The 27,426-nt window shown below is 44.7% G+C and overlaps 1 protein-coding gene across 2 annotated transcripts; it reads right to left on the bottom strand.

Annotated features, from left to right (window-relative positions):
- Positions 1-16,163: 16,163 nt before the first annotated feature.
- Positions 16,164-19,070, bottom strand: LOC119387012 (uncharacterized). Of its 2 annotated transcripts, XM_049413335.1 has the most exons (2): positions 18,057-19,070; positions 16,164-18,011 (listed from the first exon to the last, which is right to left on the bottom strand). In XM_049413335.1, exons 1-2 carry the CDS (start codon positions 19,053-19,055, stop codon positions 16,401-16,403), a joined length of 2,610 nt encoding a protein of 869 aa, XP_049269292.1. In that variant the 5' UTR covers positions 19,056-19,070; the 3' UTR covers positions 16,164-16,400. The 2 variants fall into 2 exon arrangements, with proteins under 2 accessions (XP_049269292.1, XP_049269291.1); XM_049413334.1 differs by having other exon boundaries at positions 16,164-19,070.
- Between the last annotated feature and the right edge of the window lie 8,356 nt (positions 19,071-27,426).

Raw genomic sequence — 27,426 nt, 5'->3', positions numbered from 1 at the left:
CAGTACGTTATACAGAACTTACTGCCGTTACCGAGGTTATACTTGCCGTTGGTTTCGCCGCATCCAAACGCCACTTTGTAAATCGCAGGGCTTTTTTTTTTTCGTTTTCTGTTACTGTCACTTGTCACCCGGGCCTAGCGGGTGGTCCAGGCCAAAGGGTTCCTAAAATAAAGGACCCTCCCACTTTTATCAACGGCCACTTTTGCCAGTAAATGTTCATTCTCTATTATTCTATCAATCATCAATACAAAGTTCGTATGTAACGTCATAGCACGTTACTTAGAATAAGAATGAAATGAAAAAGTAATGCAACTATTATCACTCATGCTATATATTCCCACGTAACAACTTGCACAACATAACTGACACCGTTTAATCGCATCGTTTGCCTGACAAATACGCGATCCGCAAGCGTTTGTTACGAAAACTGCCTTGCCACGCCTTTTACACATGCGAAACGATTCCGTGGTTAGACTCGACGTTATTCGTCGTCCATAAGTGAGTGCAGTACTAGTTTGCGTTAAACGAGACCGTGGAGATCCCATCGCTGCCGGCGTATTATCGGGAAACGGTGGCCACGCACGGCAGTGAAACGTAAAGTGTTCGTGGTGTAAATGTTGATGGGCACTGTGGCAGTTCGCGATTTGTGTAGCGGCGCGGTAAATTATGCATGAACATGGGTTACATTGTTAAAGCGCGTCATTTACATAACGCGGATGGGAAAACGGTGCCGTAAAGCACCGTGGGTGGTTGTCGCACGGCTGTATTATACATAACGCGACGATATACATGGCACGAATGAACACTAGTGATACAACGTGATAACTCCACGGCGTCTCAAGTCGTTGCCGACGCGAAAAGGAGAAAAGACTGCCGTATCGTGTATTATGCATCCGGCGCAAAATACGATGTTTCGCTGCTTTATTTGTATGCCGTGCGCCAACATGTCTTACTGTGGCTTTCGAGATTCGTAAAAGGAGTTGCGGTAAGCGTAAAGCGAATTCGTTTACGCGTTTCTCGCGCGATCGAACACTATAGTAATGAACAGTCAAGCTCGCGTAAGTGACAAGATTTCCTTCTCATACACGTGTGGGTTTCTCACATACGCGTCGGTTAGGACTCTTCCGACCGAGCGGCGGCGAATTAAGAAGTGTTTGTATGCTGATCTCACACATACAATCTACAGGGTGTTTTAGCTAACTTGAACCTTGCATTACAAAAAAAAAAAAACACATACGATAGGCGTGTCGAATTTGCCAAGCATTGTTCTGAGCCGTTGGCAGCACGTCAGGAGATTTGCTCCAATCCGTCAAGCTGGGTAATTAATAACAATTGTTTAATTATCTTTTAATTAGTAGCTCTAGAGAAAAATCTTCCATGCCAAAGTCGTAGCACTGGTTCTGAAAAATTGGAATATATCACCCATGCAAAGATAACTGTCATTCTTTTAAGGAGGGTAATTAACAAAAATTGCTTAATTAACCTTTAAAATAGTAACTCTAACAAAAATATTCGATAGAAAAGTTGTGACGTTTGTTCAGCAACGTCAGATTATTTCATCTATGCTAAGATAGCTGCCCTGGATAATATTCTTCCAGCTTTTCATTAGAGTGCGCGAAATTAAAAAAGTATACTTGGCGCGAGTTAGCTGAATCTATCTATCTATCTATCTATCTATCTATCTATCTATCTATCTATCTATCTATCTATCTATCTATCTATCTATCTATCTATCTATCTATCTATCTATCTATCTATCTATCTATCTATCTATCTATCTATCTATCTATCTATCTATCTATCTATCTATCTATCTATCTATCTATCTATTCGGGAGACGCTGATGCTTCGTTAAGGATAGCAAAGAAAGACGAAAAAACGCAACGCCAGTCGGCGCGCAGAGAAAGACGGGATAACCCTTCGCGTATAAGGTGAGGGGATAATGAACTTTCTTCCTTAATTTTCCCGCTTCTTAGGTTCGCTCTTCGCGTTCGCATCAGTCCAACTGGGCGGAGATTTATGGCGCGTCTCGATACAAAGAGTTACAGTTCGCGGACCGAGCAATCATTTGCATGCGCCTTTCTCGACGTAATCGGAAAGCGTGTTTTGGTATTTCGATTTATCGAAGCTGACGATATCGCGCGCGGCTTCGAGCTACATGGAGCGAAGAAGACGCGTCTGCCTTGGTCTGTAGTCTTCTCACGTTATTTTATATATTTTTCGGACTCGTTTATTTTGTTCGTGTCGTCACAAGGAGTAGGACAATAGAGAGAGAGAGAACGGAAGCGAAGATTCCGCGCATCCTTGTTTCTCTGTATTTCTTTTTCTTTTGTAGTTTTTTTTTTATTGTTGAATGCGTTAAGAAAGTGTTTTTTTGCTCTCCAGACTGCCATCGATTGTCGATGAGACGAACAACACAACAGCATAGGGCGGCCAGACAGCAGAATTGTATTTTATTTTTGTTTTTATTTATTCGAAGAGGATAGTCTGCTTGTTTCGGTCAGCCAGAAAGCGGACGTAAAAAACAAGAAATTCATGTCATTGAAGAAGTTCAGACGGTTCGAAAGGGAACGTGCGAGAAAGCTGCAGAGTGTGAAGAAAACAAAGTTACAAACGCGACAGCATCGATAAAAAAAAAAGAAAGAAAGTGCAAGAGGGGAATACAGAGACAAAAAAAAAAAAAAACGAAACGAGGGGGTGATAGCGAGCAACTCGAGTGACGCCGCGAGAATCATAATGAAGAAAACGAGAATAGTAAAAAAAAAAAAAAGTCTTCCTTCGTGGGAAAGGGAACGCGCGCGCCGTCTTGCGGTGCTGAGCAGTACAAGCGAGGATGTATTTGCGGCGTCCTTTTCGCGCCTGGCTTGTCGGAAGCCCGCGGCATTTGTTAATCTACGCTTCGTTGAAGAGCCAAGAATGCGTTCTGGCTCTCGACTTCGCGGAGGAGCTCGGCTATATCAGAAAACGGAAAGTTGTAAACACAATCGAAAAGAGAGAAACAGAATGACGAAGTCATTGAGAGAACGACGTGTCAGTCCCCGGGGGCAAGATATATATAGATATATTTAAATGTCGAGAAATTCGAGGGGTGAAAAAGACTACCACCAGCACCGCAGCCTGTACAGGCCTAATAATAAATGCGCTCTCCGCGAGAATACGCGAGTCATCTCGCATCGGCGAACAAATCTAACACTTTGCCTTTTTTTTTTAGATTTCCGGTCTCTTATGGTGTGCGTAGGCCCACTGTGCGTCTTGGCCCAGTTTTCTGCAGGGAAGTCACGTGCCGAGCATCAGTCAGTCAGTGAACCGGTGACCGCGTATGCGACACGCTCCCCTCATGTTATGTCGCGCCGATTTGCGGCGAGACATTGAGAAGCAGCCGTGGAGAAAAGCGTTGGGGCAGGCAAATGACTCGGCTACTATGTACTTCTCACCGTTTAGTGGCACCGAGATTCGTTGCGAAAGCAGCCAGACTGGCCAGACGCTGTGCCTATTCTGATGGCATAGCCGCCTGATGACACTGTCCCGTTTGTCCTTCCGTTTTGTGTGTAGCGTTTGTTCATTTCGAGTGAAGCGGTAGTGGTACTGGTAGTAGAAGCAGTAGTAGTGGTTGCAGAAATTAGTAGTAGTAGTAGTAGTAGTAGTAGTAGTAGTAGTAGTAGTAGTAGTAGTAGTAGTAGTAGTAGAAGTAGTAGTAGTAGTAGTAGTAGTAGTAGTAGTAGTAGTAGTGGTATGTGCACCAATATTAGTAGTAGCAGTCGTTGTCGCTGTTGTTGTTGTTGTTGGCGGCAACTAACGCTCGTCATAACTGGTCATAACCAGGTCACCTTGTGCAGTGGGGATGGAAGGAAGCGCGAACATGCGGTATCTACGTTCTCTGCTGTTTCGCATTTATGCCGGCGCGGTTGCAGCCTGGATGGCGATAAAAAGCCAGTAGTCGTCCGTATTACAATCGAGAACCCATCTAGCATCTCTTTATTGCCACCAAGGTCAGAACCGGTGAAAACAGCGCGCCGCGCTCTTCGCGTTTATTTCCATCCTCCCTGTACGTGTTACAAAAAAGAGAAACTGGTTCCAATTACTTCAGTCGAAAATGCAATTGATTAGTTACAACTTAATGACCCCCGAAATTAACTTATGAATGACTAAATAAAATTCAGCCAGTTCTGCGCCGTGAAAACCGTCGGACAGCGAAGCTACGTTTATAAGCACGCGAGTGTACGTGATTGGCTAGCGAGATCACGTGGTGGCGTAGAACAGCCGGTAGATTTGAAATACGCACGCTTGCACTTGATCGGGCAAAGCGAGATCACTTGAACTGCGGGTTCAGGCAATGGTGTTTCAGCGAACGCCTCGTGTCACGTGATTACTAGCGAGGTCATCTTGCTGCTCAGGCAATGGCGTCTCAGCGAACGCCCCGCGTCGAGTGATTGGCCGCCGGCGCAGTTGGAATCATGCCAAGTGTGTGCTCCCTGTTATCTAGATGACCCTTATACGTGCCCATGAGTGCCTTGCCTTGGTCTATTACAGTTAATGTAAGTCTCTAATTAATGTAATTAATGAAAGTGCGAATTGCTTTCCCGGTATTTTGTACCGAAAGTCATCATCGTCATCATAATTTCATTTTGTTTATTTGAAAGAAAAGTATTATCATTATCATCATAATATTATCGTTTTATTTATTTCTTTATTCACTTTCTTTATTTGTCATATGACATGCTTGACGCCTACTACTACTGCTACTACTACTACTACTACTACTAATAATGATAATAATAATAATAATAATAATAATAATAATAATAATAATAATAATAATAATAATAATAATAATAATAATAATACACAGGGTAGACTAATACAGCTTTGCTGTAATAATAAATTAGTTATGCTTTACGCGCTTCAAGCATTTGTTTGCCTACTCGCACCACAAAAGTAGGTTTGACATAATCTCGCTTCATTTGAAACGGCTGATACTTGGAAAAGCTCGCAGTTGGGCAGTGCTGCTTATTGTACCATGAACCTCGCTCCAAACAGCCCAATCTGTTAACTATTATTGCGCTACGTCCGTGGACCTTTAAGCTATGAATAAACTTCAACCGTACGCACGAGGCGCTGTAAAAAAAAAAATAAGGAAAAATGAAAGACAGAAGTGCAGTCGCAGTTAAGCAGATCCTCGAAACTGTTGCTCGTGAAACCGGTTTCTCGTGCAGTCACTGTCATGTAGCGTCAGTTGTTGCATGCGCTTAGTTTCAGCTCCGTGACCTTCCATGACTCAACGAACTTCCACTGACGTCCCAAACGCGTACAAACGGAGCTCATTTATCCAATGAGGGCTCGCACTCTACGCACAGTTTGGCCACTGGCGTACCTCCGTCAGAAACGATAATCATCTGCTATAGTGAGTGCTAAGATATGGTCATATTTTAAGGCGAAAGTCTTAGATGTCTCATCAAACGCTAAAACTGACCGTCGGCGTCCAGCGGTTTCAGGTACAACACGAGTGATGCAAAAAAATCATCAGTGATATGACGTCACCACAGGACGTAATCGTGACGTCACAGATCGCAAACTGACGTCACCACAGGACAGATCGTGACGTCACTGCGACGTCCCCATTACATGACATCGTAGCTTGGTCAAAGGTGGGCTGATCACGGAGGCAGTGTAAACCCAGGTGAGGTGCCTCCGATCTCAGAGGCAGTGCAAAACCACGTTAGGTGCAGAAAGCTTTCGGAGGGTGGTGGGGCAGGACAAATGCATCGACTGAGAAGGAAAAGAAGATGGTTTTTGCCTTCGAGTCGTCTTAGGCGCATGCATAAGGGAACTTGTGAGTTTAAAAAAACTGAAACATCACCTGTGCAAGTGGCCCTTATGTCATGCTCTATCTATAATAATAATAATATCTGGGGTTTAACGTCCCAAAACCAAGATATGATTATGAGAGACGCCGTAGTGGAGGGCTCCGGAAATTTCGACCACCTGTGGTTCTTTAACGTGCACCTAAATCTAAGTATACGGGCCTCAAACATTTTCGCCTCCATCGAAAATGCAGCCGCCGCGGCCGGGATCCGATCCCGCGACCTTCGGGTCAGCTGTCGAGCGCCATAACCACTAGACCACCGTGGCGGGGCAACCCTGATGGGATGCGAAGCAGCAGCGGTGCGCACGGCGTTGACCCGGTTGAAACGGGCGTCGACGCGGGTGCCGGAAGAACGGTTTGAAGCGAAACTCGGTGTAGCGTTTACTCGAGTAAACGCTTGTTTGAAACGCAAAGACACGAGAGGCGGGTTGGGTTTCGTGTAAGTTTATAATAATAATATCTGGGGTTTAACGTCCCAAAACCACGATATGATTATGAGAGACGCCGTAGTGGGGGGGCTCCGGAAATTTAGACCACCCGGGGTTCTTTGACGTGCACCTAAATCTAAGTACACGGGCCTCAAACATTTTCGCCCCCATCGAAAATGCAGCCGCCGGCCGGGATTCGATCCCGCGACCTTCGGGTCAGCAGTCGAGCGCCATAACCACTAGACCACCGTGGCGGGGCTTCGTGTAAGTTTCATTAAAGCGTTTGGCAAGACTTCGTAGTCGTTGTTTCTTCAGAGTCGAGACACGGGCGCTGGACCGGAGCCGGCGCGCGTTTCGCCTTGACTACCACGGGTGAAGCGAGAGAGAAGTGACACGTTCAGAGGTGTTGCGAGCGGGCGGAGCAGCCGGCAATTGCGGGCACTACGGTGAGCATGCTGCGGGTGAGGGAGAGAGTGACGTCAGCGCGCACCTGCGAGGGAAGCGTGCGAGGGAAGCGTGACTTCAACGCAAAGCTGTGGCGTGACCTACTTGGCAACGCTCCAACACCTACGGCGAGGGGAACGCGTTGCGGCGCATTCGTACGGACGCACGTAACGTACGGCGTTACACACGTGAGTCAAAGAGCTGCTTCGCATCTAAAATGACGCGTAAGCATAGAGTTTTCTTAGAACGCTGTTTTCGGGCGGCATCGGCGTGGCGTCTTTCATCTTATTTCTATACTCGCGGGCAACTTTTCTTGGCAATGAAGGGAAAGCTACGCGGGCGGAGCTTATGCACATACAGCTCTTACGTGAAGTAGATCGTGTTGGCGTGCGTTTTGCACTGCGGTGGAAAGTCACGATGATGGCTGCGCACAACCAGCGTTGCACACCGACGCAGACGCCGCTTAACGTTTCAGGTACACGTAAAATGCGTGACTTTCTCACAGGCGCAAAAACGCAAAGTGACAACGTGTAAAATAAAACAAATACAAATGTGAGCTGCGTCCTGTTTCGAATTGAGCTACATGTAGAAAATGAAGAAGTATCTTCAATATCTCACGCAGAAAATACGGACACAGTTGTGGGGCTACATTCATTAGCGGTAGGTCTTACCGCAACCCATGCAAAATTGAAAAATTTCGTGGGGGGAGGGGGGTGGGGTTGAACGTCCTCCCTACCCCTTGTTCTGCGGATGCCCTTGATTATAATGTTAAAGAGCGATATTTAAAGCCAGAATTTTATGTTTTGCTCATGAGTGTCTGTGTGTGCCGTATTTCTTTGTGTTGTATTTACTGATTCCACAATGTATTATTTAAAAGTGGCTTTTGGCTTGAACATGCTGCATACAAATGAAGGAAAGGCGAAACTTTGTTTCCAACCCAACACGAGAAGGAGAAAAAGGGGGGGGGAAGGACGAAAAAGAAAAGCAGAGACAAAAAGCAGGCGCGCGAGGAAAAACAAGGAGCGAGAGTGTCATATAGTCTCTCCAATAGGCCACTGCCTAGTGATGCAGAACTATCGATAAATTGACTATCGATAGTATCGATAGCTTTTTTTGAAACTATCGATAGTCTAAACAAACTATCGATAGTGCCACATATCGACAAACTATCGATAGTGCAATCGGTAGTTCCATCGTTAATATTACTAGCGATATTACTACCACGCGTGTTTGTTGCTTTGTTTTGACGTATTCGGATTCAATCACCCACAAAGACTGTTACCAACGTTTTATGCAGACCGTGCCGTAATGTCTGAGAAGCTTAATTCACAATTGTTTGAGATCGTTCTGTTAAGATTACGCACCGGACGCGAATAGTCAAGTTTATTCGAGAGCTTACGCGAGCACCAGCGATAACACTGGAAGGTTTTATGATCTGATCTATAGAGGACGACGCGTCCCACCGATGATCAGACAGATTATTCAACGGCTGACGACTGCTCCCGCCGCTATCGGTGCGCAACACGTATCGCTTGTATTTTGAGTTTTGATTTTCTGGGCAAAAGTTCGCCCAAATAAAGAGCTTCGCATTTCCCAGAATTGCTGCAGCATTCTTCACCGTCACAACCACGTGACAATACTATCGATAGTGGTGTGAATAATGATGCGGTTGCTGGCCGGCCATATTGCCAAAATATTTGCGATAGCCTACTACCAGCTTCGCTTAATTTGTGAGTAATTTTTGGCAGAGAAGAAATGATTATTTCCGCCGTGAAAATGGCGGATTATATCCATCGATAAAGTCATATCCAAAAGCAACCATTTACACCTTACAATTGACTTCTTGATATTTTTTTTATTTTGAAATCATAAAATGCAATATCAATTTGAAGCCGCGCAGTTCCACCACATGTAAAGGCTTCCTTTCCGCTGCAGCTGAACAGTTTGACTTTATGATCATGTCGTCAGCAAAGCACTCTGGTGAAGAACACAATCTTGTCAACTTTCTTGCCCTTCTGCCTGCTCCTACGGCTCCACTATGTACCACGCGCGCGGGGAACCAAGTTTATTCTGCAGTGAGTCCGCGCTCTTGATTTTATACTATCGATAGTACCATCGAATTTTTTACTATCGATAGCGCTATCGATAGTATTTTTCACTATCGATATTATCGATAGTACCATCGATAGTTCTGCACCACTACCACTGCCACGTAAAAAGAAACATTGAATAACCCCTTGACCAACTTGCTGTATGATGATAGCAAATTCTGCACATGTGCAGCTCCAACGTATTAAATACTTGAAGTCAATATTGCAACTTTGTCACATCTGGTGCACTACTTAAAGAGGCACTAATCAGCACTGTGCAGTACTGATAGTTGTTAACTGGAGCATCAGAGAGTATTCCACCACAATTTAATCTGAAGACATTTCTCAACACTTGTTTGCAGAGCAGCATTTATGCTAAAAGGATATGACTTCATAAAAGGATACCCGGGTTTCATACGACTCAGCTGAAATTCTACAACTGGGATGTGTGTTCTAATGTCAATAATTTAGAGGTTGTTGATATGATTAATTAGACAGCAACACTGTGAAGTTTGTCTCAAAAGTAAGGTCCTCTTGAATGATGCAGCTGATACTTTAGAATATCTCACCATTAAAAAGTACATCCGTGTATACTCCATGCATTGTGACACGACTCCGCATCAACTTAGAAATTCGAGTGGTCAACTATTGCAGACCCATATGTCTACCAGCCATCCTTGGCTTCTGCAGCATCCATTAAGACACTTGCCAAGTCACAAGCAATGGCATCCAACGGAATGCAGCAGACAGGTCAAGAGCCTCTTACTCGCCAAATACGAGATGCCCCCTCTCCCTCACTGATCATTTCATAGAGCTTCCTACAATTATCCAGGTAGAAAACTGAAGCTTGGCACCATCGTGTGCATGGGAATGCCGAAATATGGTGGCATTGGATTGGCATTGCGCCCTGCTATCTCCATGCAAATGATTATTCTCCTGTTTGCGAACATTTTTTCGTGTTCATACTTTTCTGTAGTCCATGTTTATTGATATTTATGAGGGTGTGCGAATATTCGAAATGTCGAATATTTTTCGAATAGTGTTTGCTATTCGATTCGCACTGGAATTTCACTATTCGAACAATTCGAACTTCCCAAAGACAAATACAGTCAACGTCCGATTGAAAGTGACCTCTTCAAATTTTTAATATGTTTCACCTCATTACATTTTCGTATTGCGGCAAAGCTACCTTTCAAGCTCCGCAACGGTCGAACTTGTCAAGAGACAGTCAACGTCTGACTGGAAGGGGTCCCTAGATTTTCAGTATGCTTCACCTAATCACAACCCCGTATTGCGGCAAAGCTGCCTTTCAAGCTCCGCTACGGTTGCAAATGTATTAACTAGGGGTGCGCGAATATTCGAAATTTCGAATATTTTTCGAATAGCGCTTGCTATTCGATTCGATTCGCACTGGAATTTTACTATTCGAACTATTCGAACTTCCCAAAAACAAATACAGTCAACGTCCGATTAAAAGTGACCCCTTCAGATTTTTAATATGCTTCACCTCATTACACTAACGTATAGCGGCAAAGCTACCTTTCAAGCTCCGCAACGGTCGAACTTGTCAAGAGACAGTCAACGTCTGACTGGAAGGGGTCCCTAGATTTTCAGTATGCTTCACCTAATCACAACCCCGTATTGCGGCAAAGCTGCCTTTCAAGCTCCGCTACGGTTGCAAATGTATTAACTAGGGGTGCGCGAATATTCGAAATTTCGAATATTTTTCGAATAGCGCTTGCTATTCGATTCGATTCGCACTGGAATTTTACTATTCGAACTATTCGAACTTCCCAAAAACAAATACAGTCAACGTCCGATTAAAAGTGACCCCTTCAGATTTTTAATATGCTTCACCTCATTACACTAACGTATAGCGGCAAAGCTGCCTTTCAAGTTCCGTTACGGTCGAACTTTGCCAAGAGAGTCAACGTCCGATTAGAAGTGGTCCCTAGATTTTCAATATGCTTCACCTCATTACATTGCAGCATTGCGGGAAAGCTGCCTTTCATGCTCTTTTACGGTCGAACTTGGCCAAGACACAGTCAACGTCCGATTGGAAGTGGTCTCTAGAGTTTTAATATGCTTCACCTCATCACACCCCGGTATTGCAGCAAAGCTGCCTTTCAAGCTCCGTTACGGTCGCAAATGTACTAACTCAAGAAAACGCTGGTTCTAACATAGAGATGAAAGATGTGGCACAGGTGGGGGCTCAATTAATGCTGTTTTGGACCTGAAATTTGGGCAGGAAGCCCGAAAAATCGGAAGCCGAAGCTTTTTAGCATCCAAAATTTCAGATGTTCTTATATACCGACGTCTACGAGGCGGATTTGGAACTCCGGACTTTTAGAGAGGAGGAGAGGCTGAGGAAATGGCATCTTTGCCTATCACGTGTAAAGTGTTGTCGCCAACACTGGTTGCACCAAATCATGTACATAAATACAATTCGGCCTCTACATTGCCTCATTCTTGATAAGACAACTATGAAAACCACCCCGCCAGTGCTTCATCAACCTAGCAAAAAGAAACACTTTCATGTTGCTATCGGAATCCTCTCTAACTTTTTTTTCTGCAATTTCACTTCGAAGTATTCGAAAAATATTCTAGAAATATACGAGAAATATTCGAAAAATATTCGATTCGATTCGCACTCACACTTCAATATTCGAATTCGCTTCGCACCCAAAATTTTGCTATTCGCACAGCTCTAGTATTAACTCGAGAAAATGCTGGTTCCAACATGGAGATGAAAGATGTGGCAGAGGTGGGGGCTCAATTAATGCTGTTTTGGACCTGAAATTTGGGCAGGAAGTCCGAAAAATCGGACGCCGAAGCTATTTAGCATCCAAAATTCAGATGATCTTATATCGACGTCTACGAGGCAGATTTGGAACTCCGCGGACTTGAAGGAAGCTAGCACACCCTTGTCCGCCACATTAGTTGGGCTTCCACAGAAGTTGAAAGAGGAGGAGAGGCTGAGGAAATGGCATCTTTGCCTAGCACGTGTAAAGTGTTGTCGGCAACACTTTGGTTGCACCAAATCATGTACATAAATACAATTAGTTCTCTACATTGCCTCATTCTTGATAAGACAACTATGAAACACCACCTCACCAGCGCTTCATCAACCTCGCGAAAACAAACGCTTTCATGTTGCTATCTCATAAGAATATGCTTAGGAATTTTCTCCATTTTTTTCTGCAATTTCAGCTTCAAAGTATTCAAAAAATATTCTAGAAATATTTCGAAAAACGTTCGATTCGATTCGCACTCACACTTCAATATTCGAATTCGCTTCGTCCCCGAAATTTTGCTATTCGCACAGCTCTATAGTTATTTACACCTTCAAGAAACCCCAGGATAGCAGCGCTCCTTCTGTCAAAAATTCATTTTCTCTGTAAGCATACTGTAATTACGAGGGTTTGCAGTTGGATGCAAACTTTTATGAAATGTAAAAATTACCGACCTGTCACTGCTTGCTTTGTGGTAGTTTTTCATCACTTTTATTCTTTTCATTACTTGATTATGCACTCGGGGTGAGTAAACCTTAATTGGAATATTTAATACATCCGAATGGTAGCCGTTCATGAACGTTTTCTTCTTAAACTGCTATCCGCGCATTTTAGGCCAAGCCTAGCTTAACGCCAGCTAACACTAGCTTCGTGGGCAAATATGCGGTCATTCCCGTGACAGCAAAGCGCTTGTTAGGAAACTTGCATAGACGGTGGTGCCACATTTCCCTCTGCACTGTGTCGTAAGAAACCCTACGGCCCACATCGCAGGATTGGGTGCTGCTACCGCCAGCTATTACCTTCATAGCTTTTCCACAACCGTTTAGAAGTGGCTTTCAAGTACTTTTTCTTGCTCCATGTTCCTCCAGTAACAAACACACAATGCAGGCACCCACAGGATAACAGAATAGAACCATCATTGTCGCCATCTGTGCAGAAACATATATGGAACATGAGTGTAATTAACGAAATCAAAGTGAGATCGCATGCAGCTATTTCGTACTGTGCTCGTGAAAGACACATCTAAAATGTGATGCTCAGAAGGAAACCTAGAACAGAGGGGCCGAATACCACGCGAGATTTGTTTTTCCACCTAATTCAAGCACGCTGTACTCTTTTGTCTCAAGTTTCAGCACACTTGTACAATGCAGGGAATCAACTGGCTTTGCTCCATGAGCTTGTTAATGTAGAGGCTTTAAGGAACAAGAATAAGTTTCACAGTTGCAAAACATAGTGCCAAAGTATGACCATAAATGCCAGCAGCTAGCGGAAGACAGTGAACCTCCAAATGAAGGACCCGGTACTCACTGTGTCACCTGCATTTTCTTCACTCATGCTTCTTATGGGGCCTACTGAAACCTTTCACATTTGAAAACAAGAACACTTAGGCGTTACTGCTTCATAGCTGCCTTATCCTCTGCTCAGTTCCTAACATAGGGCCTAACAATAGCAAGCTTTAGTACTCCATGTATAGTGTCCACAATGGTGCTGCATACATAAGAACACCGCATTTCATGCGGTGCACAGGAGCCCAACTACTGTGCACACTCTCTGTGTGAAACATGGCATTCTTAAGTATGAACACCATTAAGGATGCTACGTATGCTACTTATGCAAGTGCTAAAACTTGCTATTGTGTGGCGTACGGTTTCATTTTAGGCTGGGGTAAGCATAAGATAGCTAGAAAATTTGCAAACATCTACAAGACTAGTCCGCAATACACGTGGTGACAGGTGATGGCTCATACACATAGCTGTGCTTTCTTAGTGTGGACAAATTTAGCGTGAAAGTTTCCACAATTGAGATGCAACCCTCCGTCATATAAGTGTCTGTACAAACCTTGTAAGCATGCAAACATGTCTAAAGGATTGCAATTGTTACTGCAACTGAAGCATTAAAAGTGTGGCTCCCTGGGCCAGTTGGTACATGATACCAAAAACAATAGAATCTAATGACATTCTGTCTTTAAAGGAGCCCTACAACACTTTTCCAATAATCGAATGACTTCAGTAAAGAGAGTTCATTGCCTCACGAATCGACTGGCGCAAACATTTTTAGAATCCGTCAAGTACGAGCAGAGGTATTGGTATTTGTGTGGTGCTTTTAAGCGCTTTCTCTCTCCTTTTGTACCAACGAGTGCATTGAAAGCTACACGGAAAGGGATGACAAGGGGGCAAGAAGCTATGTCCATTCATCAGTGCGCGTCACGACCTTGAGCACCTTCTTTCCTTTGAAAGCACAGCTTACTTTCAGTGTGATCACGAGTGCAATCGAGTAATTCTACACTACGTGTAGAATTACACAACTAGAGTCCACTAGAGTATAGTGCTAGAACTCCAGCACTTAGAGTACAGCGTAGGCACTTTGCAGCATCCTGCAGTGGCCATGGTAATTATGCAGCTTACGTTGCTCAATTCAGGTAATGGTTGTGGGCTTTGCGTTTATGACGCGGTCATTTTGTATTATGGCATCACCTGTCGAGAGAAGAGCAAGCGATTTCTAGCTGACTTTGAAAATTAATTGTAAATTTCAGGCTGCACTATGATGTTTAGCTCGCATGCTCTTAGGAGCCTTGACTACCGATTAGTGGCATTTTCTGACCATGCTCAAAAGGTGTTGCAAGGCCCCTCTGCAGGACCCCCTCAAACCAGCATGAAAGCCAAGAGAAAAGTGTGTTGGATAGCAGTTTGCTGTCCACTTGTATGACCACTCTCTAAATGTCTAACAAAGCACCTTGTCTACTATGGTTCTCGTGAAAAAGTTCAGAACAGCACAAAGATACTGCAACGCTTGCCTGTTGACATTCGCCGTCAAGCGCATCTTCATTCCTCCCCATGTGGCTCAGATGATTGGGCCGTTCCAGCCTTCCCCAGGAAAAGCCAAGCGGCGTTGCCGCATTCTGAGGACCGAAACTCCCAATGACCTTGGTTGCTGTGTAGTTGCTGGTTTTCAATTAGTATTTTGGCCATTTTTCAAAGCTGATTGTAAGTGCTTAGCACTTTGGAGGCCCGGCTTGTTATCCATCCACTGTCTCATGTCGCATAGTGACACAGTGGTCAATACATGCCTAAAACAAAGCTAACAATGCTCAAAACGAGTGCGAAATGAACTAACAAGGTCTAAAATAATATAAACTCCAGAAAGAGGCAAGAATTAATCGCAATAACCGACCTAAAATCATGAGAAACACTTCTGAAACATCCGGCTGATACCCACACCGCACAAGAGAGGGCGCCACTGCCTCAGCAAGCATGCGATTTTCGAGGTAATCGCTGGGTCCCCCATGCCACACACTTCCTCAGGCTTCACGGTAGTGGAGCTGCATTAAGCGAAGGATTTAGAACTACATCAAGACCTACACAAGAATGACATTATTACAGCATTTAGCACAGGATTTAGAACTACACCAGGGCCTACACAAGAGCAATTTTTTCTTTTTATTGAGCTTACCAACAGCAACCAATGTCCAATTGGCATTAGTATTGGCCTCGTTTTCACAACAAAAAATTACACCATCTCCCACTAAAGGGAACCATGTGGGGATGCGAACACCTTGCCCGATGTTAACGCGTCCTTGCAACTGGAGCACACATGAATTCACCGTAGTTGCTGTTGCTGTTACTCGTCCCAAACTCTTGTTGGAGCATCGCCACGCAGGAGCACGTGCGTTCGTCGCACGTCTGCAGAATATTGTTCCCCGAAGCCATCACGTGATTGCTGAGAGAGTGTAATGGGGAGAGGCCACAGCATCTTACCCGGCCCCTTACACAGGCCCGAACGCGCTAGTGCGTGTCAGTGCGTTTTGACTAGGATACAACGCATTGGTTCATCGCGCGTCTGCAGAATCTCGTTTCCCGACGCCGTCACATGATTGCTGAGAGAGTGTAAGGGGGAGAGGCCACAGCCCCTTACACAGGCCCGAACGCGCTAGCGTGTGCCAGCACACATGGTTCTGTCTGCGTTACGCCAAGCTAGGACAGCATACGGCAGCCTGGGCCCCTAAAGTGCTCTGCACGTATCATTATAAAGGCGGTCAAAGAACAAGAGGAAGAAGACTTCTCCTTGGCGTGAGCGTTCGCTCAGATGGCTATGCTGGGTAGTAGAAAGCAGATGGTCGGCAATGAAACTGCAGCCACAGCCCCAGTGCAAAAGCTGCTTCGCATCTAAAAGTTATCAAATTCTTATCAGGCCGGTAAATAACCAAACCCATCAGTGTTTTTTTTCTTTCCTCTCTTGCCAATCACGTTCCATCTCAGATTCTCCATTTTTAACAATTGCAGGGTCATCACTGAATGGCTGAAATAGTGGAAATCACTTCATGAACATCTGAATAAAAATATTTATTTTCCCCACGCACACTACAATCAACACCCACGAAATGGCACACCGATCCCATCATCGCACAAATTCTGTGACAGAATCGCAGGTACATTCACAATAAATAGACACAATGCAAACAAATGCTGTGAACCAAAGCGAAGTTCCCAAAGTCATTCAGAGTTCATAGAGCATGCACTAGATGTAAATATTGAGCACTACAACATTTTTCTTGGCTTTGGTCTGTTCACATATTCCTTATAAAATCAGTCACACTGTAGATCGCGTTGTCCCGGTAGAAGAAGAGCTTGACATGCAAAAGACCCTGCTTAGAGGACACAGTTTCGATCAGAAGAGTTTCGCCAGTGACACATTCGAGGAACCTTTTGCACATTTCTTTGTCCCAGCCGGTTCCATCCCTCAAGTCGCACAATTCAGTGTCCACGAGGGATGACAGCTGCGACTGAATGGCCAGGTGAGTAAAGCGTGGATCCAGTGTTCTGACATTGTTCAACGAGAGCCACTCGCAAAACCCAAAGTCCACAAATGACACTTTCAGCTGGTCACCATCACCAATGGCGACAACCTGTGCTCGGTACCAAAGATTGTCACGGCTGGACCTGGCAGCGACGAACTCGCCGACCGACTTTGCAAAAAGCCTGTTTTCTAAGAAATGGCCACGACTGCAAAAGACTTGGATGTCGTCCATAAGGCTTTGCAACGTCTCCCCCATGCTGAAAGCACCATCTTCCATGATATGCCTATCAACAGTCTTTCTTCCATAGCAAAAGATTAAATAGAAGTGGTTGGGGCTGGCGTACGCCGACATCTGGCCCAACAGCCAACTCCCCGGTTCGGGTGGTTTCAGTTCGACACATTCAGCGACAGGCTCGGTTATATGCAAGAGTGCCGAGTTGGCTTCTGCGTCAATGTGCTTGAAAACACAGGCTCCATTTTGTCTGCAATAGCCTTGAGTGCTAAAGAACTTGCAGATGCGGTTGGTTTTCGCCGAAAAGTTTGCTGCAGCCACCCCCGGGTCGTCGGTGTTCACGTTATAACTGTTGAGAGGACTGTTGTAATCGTCCTGCATGGGATTGAAAGGAGAAGGGGCTGGAAGATTTCTGTTTTGAGCAGCAGTGTCCCTTTTGCGTTTCACAGTCGGCATTCTTGCATAGCCTTCCCTGCACATGCACTCAGCAACGTCTCCATAGGTCCCACTGAGCAACTTTGCCAAGTAGACTGTGTCATTAAATTCATCACCAGTACTACTAGTTCCCACAATGACTGCTGTGAGTGAACAGCCATTATGAGCCAGCTCTTCAAACCGTAAGACTGCTGCTTCTGTCCATTGTGTCCATGGCTGAATGTCCACTAGCTTAAACCTTAATGCAAGCGGAGCTATGCTCCTAAGTCTCGAGTCCAATTTGAACAAGCAGGAGGACTTCACAGCCTTTCTGTTGCCATGGTCAACGAACAATACCCGGCATTTTCCAGCACTAAGCAGTTCCTCAACACGGACTCTGGTTCCAGTTTCATGCGGCAAATCACGATACATTAGGTATGACCCTTTCTTGATCTGTCGTTTCACGCACAACACCTCTTCGCACGATGCAATGATGCTGTTCACTTCTGACAGATCTTTCACTGCAGAGGTTGGTCGTCCATACCAGTGGTCGGGTGTCAGGATAAATGTAACTTTAATGTCCATGGTACTTTCCTTTGGCACAAATGGTGCTAATTCTGAGCAGAGAGAGCTGTCACTCAGTGAATCGACACTGCAGGCGGAAAGGGTAGAAGGTGATTTGTCCAACACCTCACCAGTCACTGCAGAGAGAGTAGAGGGGGATTTGCCCATCATCTCGCTGTTGAATACGGAGAGAGTAGTGGGTGATTTGCCCAACACTTCACCGTTGATTGCGGAGTGAGTAGATGGTGATTTGTCCAACACCAGGCCGCTGATTTCAGTCTTAGCGTGGCTGATTCCATACTCAGCGCAGATTTCATTCCCAGTGCCGACTTCATTCCCAGGGTAGACTTCATTTCTAGAGCAGACTTCACTCTCAGGGCAGATGTCACCCTCAACGCAGATTTCGCTCGTAGCTATGATTCCGTTCTCGGTGTTGATGCTTCCCCTTTCGAGCAGGTTCTGCTCGATGATGCCCTCTCTTTCAGGCTGCTGCGAATGATCGCTCACATGGACCGTCGGTTCAACATCCTCAAGCGCGGCATCTCTCAGGTAATCCAAGAATTCGGCGTAGCCGTTATCGACAAGTAGTCGGGCAACATTCTGACGCTGCATCCCAATGGGGGCATCAGGACAGTTGATGAATAAGTCCACCTCGTAGACACCACCGTCCGAAAGGCCGTAGAAGATGGCATCGTAGTAGTACGGCACGGTGTTGTCGAGAAGCCGTTGCAAGTCGTAGCACGAGCTCTCCAAAGTAGGCCTAATTCTGCGCATGCAGCAGGCCACTGATCGGCAGGGATCGCGGGCTTCGTAATCGCTCATGGGGTAAACACAGTCCAGTGCGACAACGTCGGTGCGGCCTTCGTCGATGTATAGGACGTCTGCCAGAACTTGTATGCCCGCGACATTTCTGCGAACGTCCGTCACCAACGCGCGCAGTGCCTGCCTGCTGGAGTCTTCCGGCAATACCACCATGCAGTACATGCCGATCGACGCCTCATACACGTGCTGTCGCTCCTCCTCGATGTAGTAGTCAGTACTGTCGATGCATTCGTTCTCATGGTCAGACAGGTTGTAACGCAGAAAAAGTTTGCTGGGCCGCTCGTAATGCGTCACGTAAACGGGAACTCGCTCCCAAGGCGTCAGGTCTGGTGGGCTCGGAACTTTCGGGAACTTCACCGAGGGCACTGACGCGACATGTTCTTCAGGATCCATACCGACTTCATAGACGAGACAATGCTGAACTTGGATACCGTAGTGTCATCCTCGGGCGGCACTCGGGGAGGGCATCAACACGGAATCCTTATACTTTGAGAACGCCGCACCGTGGTATTAGTGAATTTATGTTGCCCCGACCACAGGCACCGACTGCACGACGAGGCATAGACAAAGAATTTATGGCGAGACGCCGTCCCGCCGACAACGCCGATTCGAACGCGACCGCGACACACGTGCGCGACTTTTCTCACATGGCATTGGCTGTAGGCTTGGCTAAGCTTGTCTACATGCTCGTTAACATAAAAAAAAAAATAAAGATGATGATGATGATGTTTCTTGGCACCGCAGCTGCTCAATGATGTTCTGTGCAGAAATCTTTTTCTTTTTCGGGACATTTTCAGGCGTCATTTTGGACGAAAGAGATTATTTGCGATATTGCGGGGAACTTTGAAAATGGGGAAATGTAGAGCGATTTCTAGTTCACTATGGGTGTTAGACTCAAAACCCATGTGCGCACAATTGTACTACTGCACAGGAAATATGAAGGCCACGCTTTTAAGGCGAAAGCCTTTAATGTACGGTGTCCGACCGCGTCCGTCCGTCCGTGCCCTGGAACAACGCCTCCTCTAGAAACATGCCTGCGGCGTCGCTGGCTATCCCATTGTAGCCGTCCTGCCTTGAGTTGTAGTCGCTTGTCGAGAGATGGCGCCACGTTCTCCCCTATTGTTTTCAATGGGGCTGACGTTTTGTGACGTCGAGGGGTGTAATGTGCGCATGCGCAAATGTGTGTTGCAAGCGGCCACCGCCAGGATCGCCAGCTACTGCCCTCATTAGAAACGGTGAAGGAGGGAAAGGGTAGGGCAGGAGGTTTTTGGCTCACGCGGCAGGCATCTTTCTAGAGGAGGCGTTGCCTGGAACGGTGCAAGCTGTGGCCTCTCCCCCCCACACTCTCTCAGCAATCACGTGATGGCACAGCGGCGCGCGCGCACGGCAACGCTCCTTCGTCATACGTCTCGTTGCAGCAGTCGAATTAGGCGGATGATTCCACGGCAAGCGGTTCGAAGAAGTGCCCCAAGAATGTAGATTTCCCAGATACCATGGCATAGTCAATCGAATAACCACAGGCTTTCGCCGAAGACACTTTGGAATTTAAAAAGTGTTCTTCAATTTTTGTATTGTGCAGGAGTGCAGCTGCTCTAGTCAGGATTTTAATAGTCGTAAGCATGTCACACACATGCATCATTTTACACACACACACACACACACACACACACACACACACACACACACACACACACACATGCATACATACATACATACATAAATACATACATACATACATACATACATACATACATGCATACATACATACATACATACATACATACATACATACATACATACATACATACATATGTGAGAGGGTGTGAGTACGTATTACCAACATTCTCCACGAGGCCCTCTTCCGAAACACAAAGCCTCTGAAAGATGCACACCGTCCATGGGTCTTGCTTGGTGAACATGGGAACATCCAGTACTATATATGTGTGGAGTAATTTCCAGAGACCGATTCAATTCACAACGCTTATTAACACCGGCAACTCAACTCTGATTAAGGTGCTCTCTGCTCAATGCACGGCTGGATGTAACTCCAGTCGCAAGCTTCTGAGCCAGTCAGCAGTGTAGAAGCAGGATGTGCGCCTGGACGTGATAACACCATGATAACAACCTGTGTTTCAGTTCGGCAACGGCTAACGGCGCTCAAACATTGGTATGGTCAGTATGATAGAAGAACTTTGGGTATAGTCCAGACTCCAGCCACCGCAGACATATAAGTAGCGCCCTCACGAGCGTGCCTTCACCCTTACGTGGTAAGGCGAGGAGGCTTCGAGGGTGTGAGGGAGTGCGTACCTCGTTAAGTAAGAGCGAGGGAAAGTGCGCTCAGGTTCATGTAGGTGATCCCTCCTGTACAGTACGGTCCACTGTTAAAGAGAACACTCGAATGGGCACCTTTCATATTGCTGGCCTCCTAACTGCAATGGGTGTAGAATAGGAGTGTGTCAATAGCGAATTTCGGAAATGAACCGAATACGAATCGAATAGTGATCACACTGAATCGAATACGAATACTAATCAAATAGTTTTCAAATAGTAAGACAATCATTTTCAAGACAGTCCTAGAACTCCACAACATTTTACTTGAAACAAATATTCACAAGCTTTCACCAAAGAACATTGCGGTTACTTTTAAACGACTCAAAATACCACAATTAGGAAAACTGAGGTTTTCATAATTGTTTTCTCATACTGCAGTGACCAAGGCCTTCGCGATATTTTGTAACGGTAGGTTGAAATACAACAATGACTACAGTATTCAAGGTGATACTTTTTCTCTTGTTTTTTCATAAAATTGATATATAAAAGCAAAACAATTTTGAACCGAACACCACGCATACAGCTCAAGATGTAATGAAACAGATTAAACCTGTCATCACAACGTGGGCCTCGGCACTGAAAGCATATAAATATCAGTGTTGAAAGCTGTAGCTGCAAGAACAATTTTCGCAAGCCCAACTCTGCTATCTGTTGTTATTCATGAAGCGTAATACAGATGTGGTCCCCACCGATTGTTCTTACAAGATGAAGACAGAAACTGATTAATGCAATGCAGCTGCAGCATAGTAAAAACTAAGAGTGAGGTTTGCAGAAAAGATGCCTTCATCTGGTAATCAACATAGCGTCGGTAGTCTCGTAAAAGCTTGGGCTGCATGCAATTTAGTGATTAAAAGAAGAAAAATGACTTTGGCTGTTCCAAAGATCTATTGCATTGTGATTCTCCCGTTGTTGCTGATTATTTGAAAACTATTAGAAAAATATTCGGTATTTTAAATATGTACTATTCGATTCGTTATTCAAAATTTTCGAATATTCGCACACCCCAAGTGTAGAAACATTGTTTGTGCATGGCACCAGTCTGTCAAAAGGAGTCATATCTGTCAATGACCAGAAGTCTTGTTTAAATCTATGCCCCTGTACATGCTTTTGCAAGAGAGCTAAATCCAGACATGCCCTGCATGCATAGGTCGGCAAAAAATGTGGAGCTCACTCAGACTCACTCATAAAATATAGTTTGCCCATAGATCTCACTCAGACTCACCAAAATTTTCCTCAGTTGGACTCACTCGAACTCAGACTCACTGAAACTTCTCAGCCGGACTCACTCGGACTCAAACTCACCAAAATATTACTCGCTCGGACTCACTCAGACTCATGGCTCTATCTGCGTCTGAGTCAGTGGCGGATCCAGAGGGGGGGCGGTAGGGCGATCGCCCCCCCCCAAAGCATGTGTCAGCCCTCCCCCCCGCCTGCCTGCAGTGCCTGTCTCTCCTCATCCCTACCCTAACCCCCCCCCCCCCCCGGTCAGATGAAGGAACCGCCCCCCCCAAAGTTGGCACCTGGATCCGCCCCTGGTCTGAGTGAGTCGATTCATGAGTCCATTAGCGTATAATTGGCTTTTTTTTACCATGGTGTCAATGCTCTTTAACACCAATATCTCGCATATTTGGTGCTCTACTTGACGCCTTTTGATCTCGAACCTTCAAATATGAGTTATTAGTGGTTGCAATACAGTAAGAACATTTTTATTGAAAATGGTGACTCATACGAGATATTTTTGTCAAGAACTTCCTGTGAAAGAGTGTGCGGGGAAGAGAATCAACATGCCCCCCTGCCCCTCCTTCTGCGTAACTCACGCCTCTGATTAATAAATACTGAGCTGGCATACGAACGCTAGTGCTTTGAAGTATCTGTTAGCGGTTGGGAGATAAAGGTGAGCTGACATAAGGCTAGTAATGATGAAGTTGTGTAGATGGAACCATAAGTCGGCAAAGAAGTGTGGAGCTCACTCACTCAAGAAATATATTTTGTGCTTAGGGCTCACTCGAACTCAGACTCACCAAAGCTTTCCTCTACCGGACTCACTCGGACTCAGACTCACTAAAATTTTTCTCAGCCGGACTCACTCGGACTCAAACTCACCAAAATATTACTTGCCCGGACTCACTCGGTCTGCAGATTTACGGCTTGATCTGAGTCTGAGTGAGTCGACTCATGAGTGAGTTTGCTGACCTATGCAGGCTGCACGCAAGTGTTCCCTTTAACAGTGGGCCTGTCTGTACATATAATCATCAAAATGTCAGTCACAGATGGCTGTTCTAACAGCTGCGAGTTGGAGAAGCAATAAAAGTAGGAGTGCTCATATGTTACCACACTTGATTGCTCATCTTCCATTAATTGCAGGTTGTTGTGGGAATTATGGCAGTCTCATTCCAGGACACCAAGGTAGCAGTTGCCAGCACACTGGGTGCGAGCCAGATTTCCAGAATGCAGTATTTCTTTAAAAAAAAGCATATTCTTAGTATGTAGGATCCACATCAACAGAAGGACCACCGTTCAATAAGCCAATGATCCACTTGCCAATTATTCTCTGGGACAAAGGAGCACACGCACCTATGCTCTATGTGCTACATGAGGTGTTGATTCATGCAGATATTCACATACATATTTTATACTCCTTACTTCTTTCATTTGACCTTTTCTCACTTGTTTCATTGCAATGACAGCAACATGTCATTTCGGCTAAAGGCTGTTTGCAGGTGTTCACGTGTTTGGAATAAACTCACCCGCAAGTCAGTTTGAGATAAGATGAATCTGTCCCAAACCACCCAGCTTTCGACACTATTTCCTGCTTTCACAGCCTGCAAGTAGAATGGCTGTACATCCATCATGGTGGCTATCAACCCACGAAACACAAAACCTCTATAAAATGTCTTTAAAACGTTTAAAACCTTTATAAACCTCTATAAAACATTTTATAGAGGTTTCGTGTTTCGTGGGAAGATTATCGCAACCCTGAAGCCACGAGAACATGCATGTTTGGAGAACAGTGCAGTTCTTTGCTCTTCGATCAGTTGTCTCTTGTTCAATGAGTGTAGAGTTTTCTTTTTCCTGGGGGCACAAGGGGGGGGGGGGGGGCATGCTCTTCCACCTTTCTCTCTTTATATACAATATAATTTGTGGCTAGTCTGATCCTCCAAATTAGCAATTTTAGCATAACTTCATGTGCTGGCACCGCGATCTCACTATGAAGCATTTCATATATACAAACCTTAATGAAAACTAGCAACAAGTTGTGTCAAACAAAGAAACGAGCCCTGAAAATTCCCTTCCTTCATTCATTTATATATATAGTGGGAGACTCCAGATTTATTTTTCTCCCCTAGAGGACGCTTAGTAATTGTTTTATGCACGAAGCATAACGCACAAAGGTATCGCATCATGCGGAGGCCCAACCGCTTTCTTCACCACAAGCATTTGTTTGAAAGCTGTGCCCGTTCGCTTTCGTTGTTTTGCAATGCTGCTATTTGGTTTCTTGGGTGTTTTTTATTGTCATGCTTTGTTTACTTCTTTAAAATGTGCACCAGCCAGGCGTAGGTGGCATAATGCCGGCGCAAGAAGTTTTAATTATATAGATGGCCAAAAATAATTCTCAGAGGGTAGCAAATGCCATTTGGTATCACTGCACCTCGTGTAAAGTTGGGGTTAAGAATTTTCCCGCCAAAAGTTGTTTTGTGGAGGAGCATTCGAGTCGCTCTTCGGGGACAGAACTTGTAGTAAAACCCTTTACTGACCAACCAAAATTTTAATACCATCTTATTTTCTTGGCACTACTATAGGCCGTTCGAAAGGGCACCCATTTGTAGACATCCAAGAAATTACACTTTTTTGCTAAGGGAGAAAGTCTGTGTGAAAGCACTGACTCATTGTGTCAGGGATCCTTTCTATTCTAAGAAACATTTTTGTTGTCTGAAATCCAAGAGATGTTGCTACATTTTTAGCCTGTCATAGATGATGCACAGGCACTTCAGTTGTCCATCAGACAACACATTCCGCACATATAAATACATTTGACGGGTATTTTCCACTCAATGTTTCACTTGTCAGTGGACCAAGATCCAAATTTTAAATGCCCGAAATGAAAAAAGTGAGGATAAACAGGCCCCTGTAAAATAGGTGCCCGACAGCACAGCCAACAGTCCAATGTCGATGGACGTGGACCCGAAGCCAAGCTCTTAAAAAAAATCCCAGGTCGGAGCTGGGTGGGGCTCTGCACCCCCATGAAGCCATTAGGGGGTGGGTGAGTTTTTGACGCAACCACTGGTGTCAAAAGTGCTAATCAGCAAGATCGAAATATTGGATTGCGTATTTTCTCTTCCCAATAAATGAGGTGCACTTTAATTGTAAGGTACGTTGGGTGCTAATGGGTGTTTGAGAAGTGCAAGACCAACAAACTGGGCAGGGATAATAAAAACAGTGCCATTAGCAAAAGGAAACCACACAAAAACTCGGAGTAGGGGGGGGGGTGGAGAAGTGAACATCACAGAGGCACTCTCCAGGCACTTGAAGCTCAGAATGGTGTCAGTGCATCTGTGAAGCTGACCTTCGATTCAGGAGAGTAGCCAGAAATTTGTGGGGGGGGGGGGGTTCAATTATTCATGCATGTTTGTGCGTATGTTTGTATGTGTGTGTATATATACACATACAAAATTTTTAAAAATTTCGGGGAAAGGGAGGGGTTTGAACCCCACCCGCACCACACCCCATACAACATATTCCGCACATATAAATACATCTGAGGGGTATTTTCCACTCAATCTTTCAGCTGTCAGTTGACCCCCCAGCTTTGATTGCATTCCAGAGACGGAGCGCATTTTCCACCAGTTCTAGTACTGTTTGCACAGAGACTGTAGTGGCCAAAGAAACAGTTTATGGTTTTTGGAGGGTAAAAAAAAAAAGGACTCAATTTTTACAGAACATTAATGACTCAGGAGATAGCGTAACAAAACATATTAATTATAGTAGTACCAATAAATACATATTTCACTGCTTGATAAAGAATGGTAATAAAGGGGAACTTGTACTGTTTAATAGATACGGAATTCACCAATAACTGCAGTTCGTAATAAGTTCTGCTTTTTGCTTTGATAAATGTCACATATTGAAATCACATTTTGGGAAAATATGGCATATAATAATTGACGGGCAACTGTGAATTGAATAAGTTCAGAAAAAGGATGGTTATACATCGCACGAATATTAAGAGTATGGTAATGAAATCAATCAAAGAGGAAATATGGCATTAATAAAGTAAGCTGTCAATAAATCAAACTGCTCTGTTTTGCACGAGGCACAACACTGCAAATGGGTGCAGTAACAGAGATGGCAGTGAATTAAAGAAACATAAAGCTGGCATCTTAGGTGCGTCGGTAGCAAGCTACAGCGTCTGTTTAGCATACCTACTGTATTGTAAGCACTGCAATATGATAATTCTATATGGTTCATCATTGTCAATTTTCGTGCAATTCCGTTCCTAAAAGTTTGCCGTTCATCACGCACTCTATAGTAGCCAAGACCAAAATATGATTGAGCAGTAAGCTAGAAGTGGTTTAATAATTGCATGGAATAACACACAACTCGCTTTACCAACGTTTACTGACATGCCGATTGGCATGGTTGATTGGCATATAACCATTATGATAGATACTGTAGCCAAGAATTTGTCACAGGTAGGAGAGCAGCTAAGCTAGCAGAAGAAAAGAAAATGCTCATGTTATTTGCTTAGAGAACATCAGGTATGTGTGGAATACAGAAAATATCTCAAAGTAAAAACAAACAAGGGCCTAATATTGGTCCCGTACTAACTAATTGGACTCGATTTGATTGGTATCGGATAAATATGTTGAGCCATGTACACCCCTTATTCCATGCAGCAGTAGCTCAGCATCGAGAATATCATGTTTACTAGAAATAAATGCTTTCTTTAGGAATATGTTAATGTCCACAAGACATTTCTCATGCTAAATAGCAGTTTTTCTTTAATGCAAAGTACTTACGCACTTTCAGTTTTGCCTTCTTAGAAGTGGTACTGATGCTCAATAGCCTGACGAATCGGTATGGGTTATGCTCGTGTGACACTGATGTGAGGATGTAGAATTATTTTGCCAGATTTTAATCAATAAATGGGTTTTTCTAAGGTGGACCGAAAAACCTGAGAAAGCCTGTACGACTTTGAGTGACCTCATGTGAAATATAACACTTGACGTTAAAGTATTAAAGGGGCTCTGCAACACTTTGAGCATCGTCAGAAAACGCTGCCGATCGATACTCGAAGCTCCCGAGAACAAGTGAGCCAAACGTTATAGCGCAGCATGTGGCCTGAAATTTACATTTAATTCTCAAAGTCAGCTAGGAATCGCTCGCTCTTCCCTCGACAAATGATGCCATAATCCAAAATAACCGCATCATAAAC

Source organism: Rhipicephalus sanguineus, chromosome 3, assembly GCF_013339695.2.
Source record: "Rhipicephalus sanguineus isolate Rsan-2018 chromosome 3, BIME_Rsan_1.4, whole genome shotgun sequence".
Taxonomy (NCBI): Eukaryota; Metazoa; Arthropoda; class Arachnida; order Ixodida; family Ixodidae; genus Rhipicephalus; species Rhipicephalus sanguineus.
The sequence above is the reverse complement of the archived record's forward strand: the minus strand, read 5'-3'. Positions and strand labels throughout refer to the sequence as shown.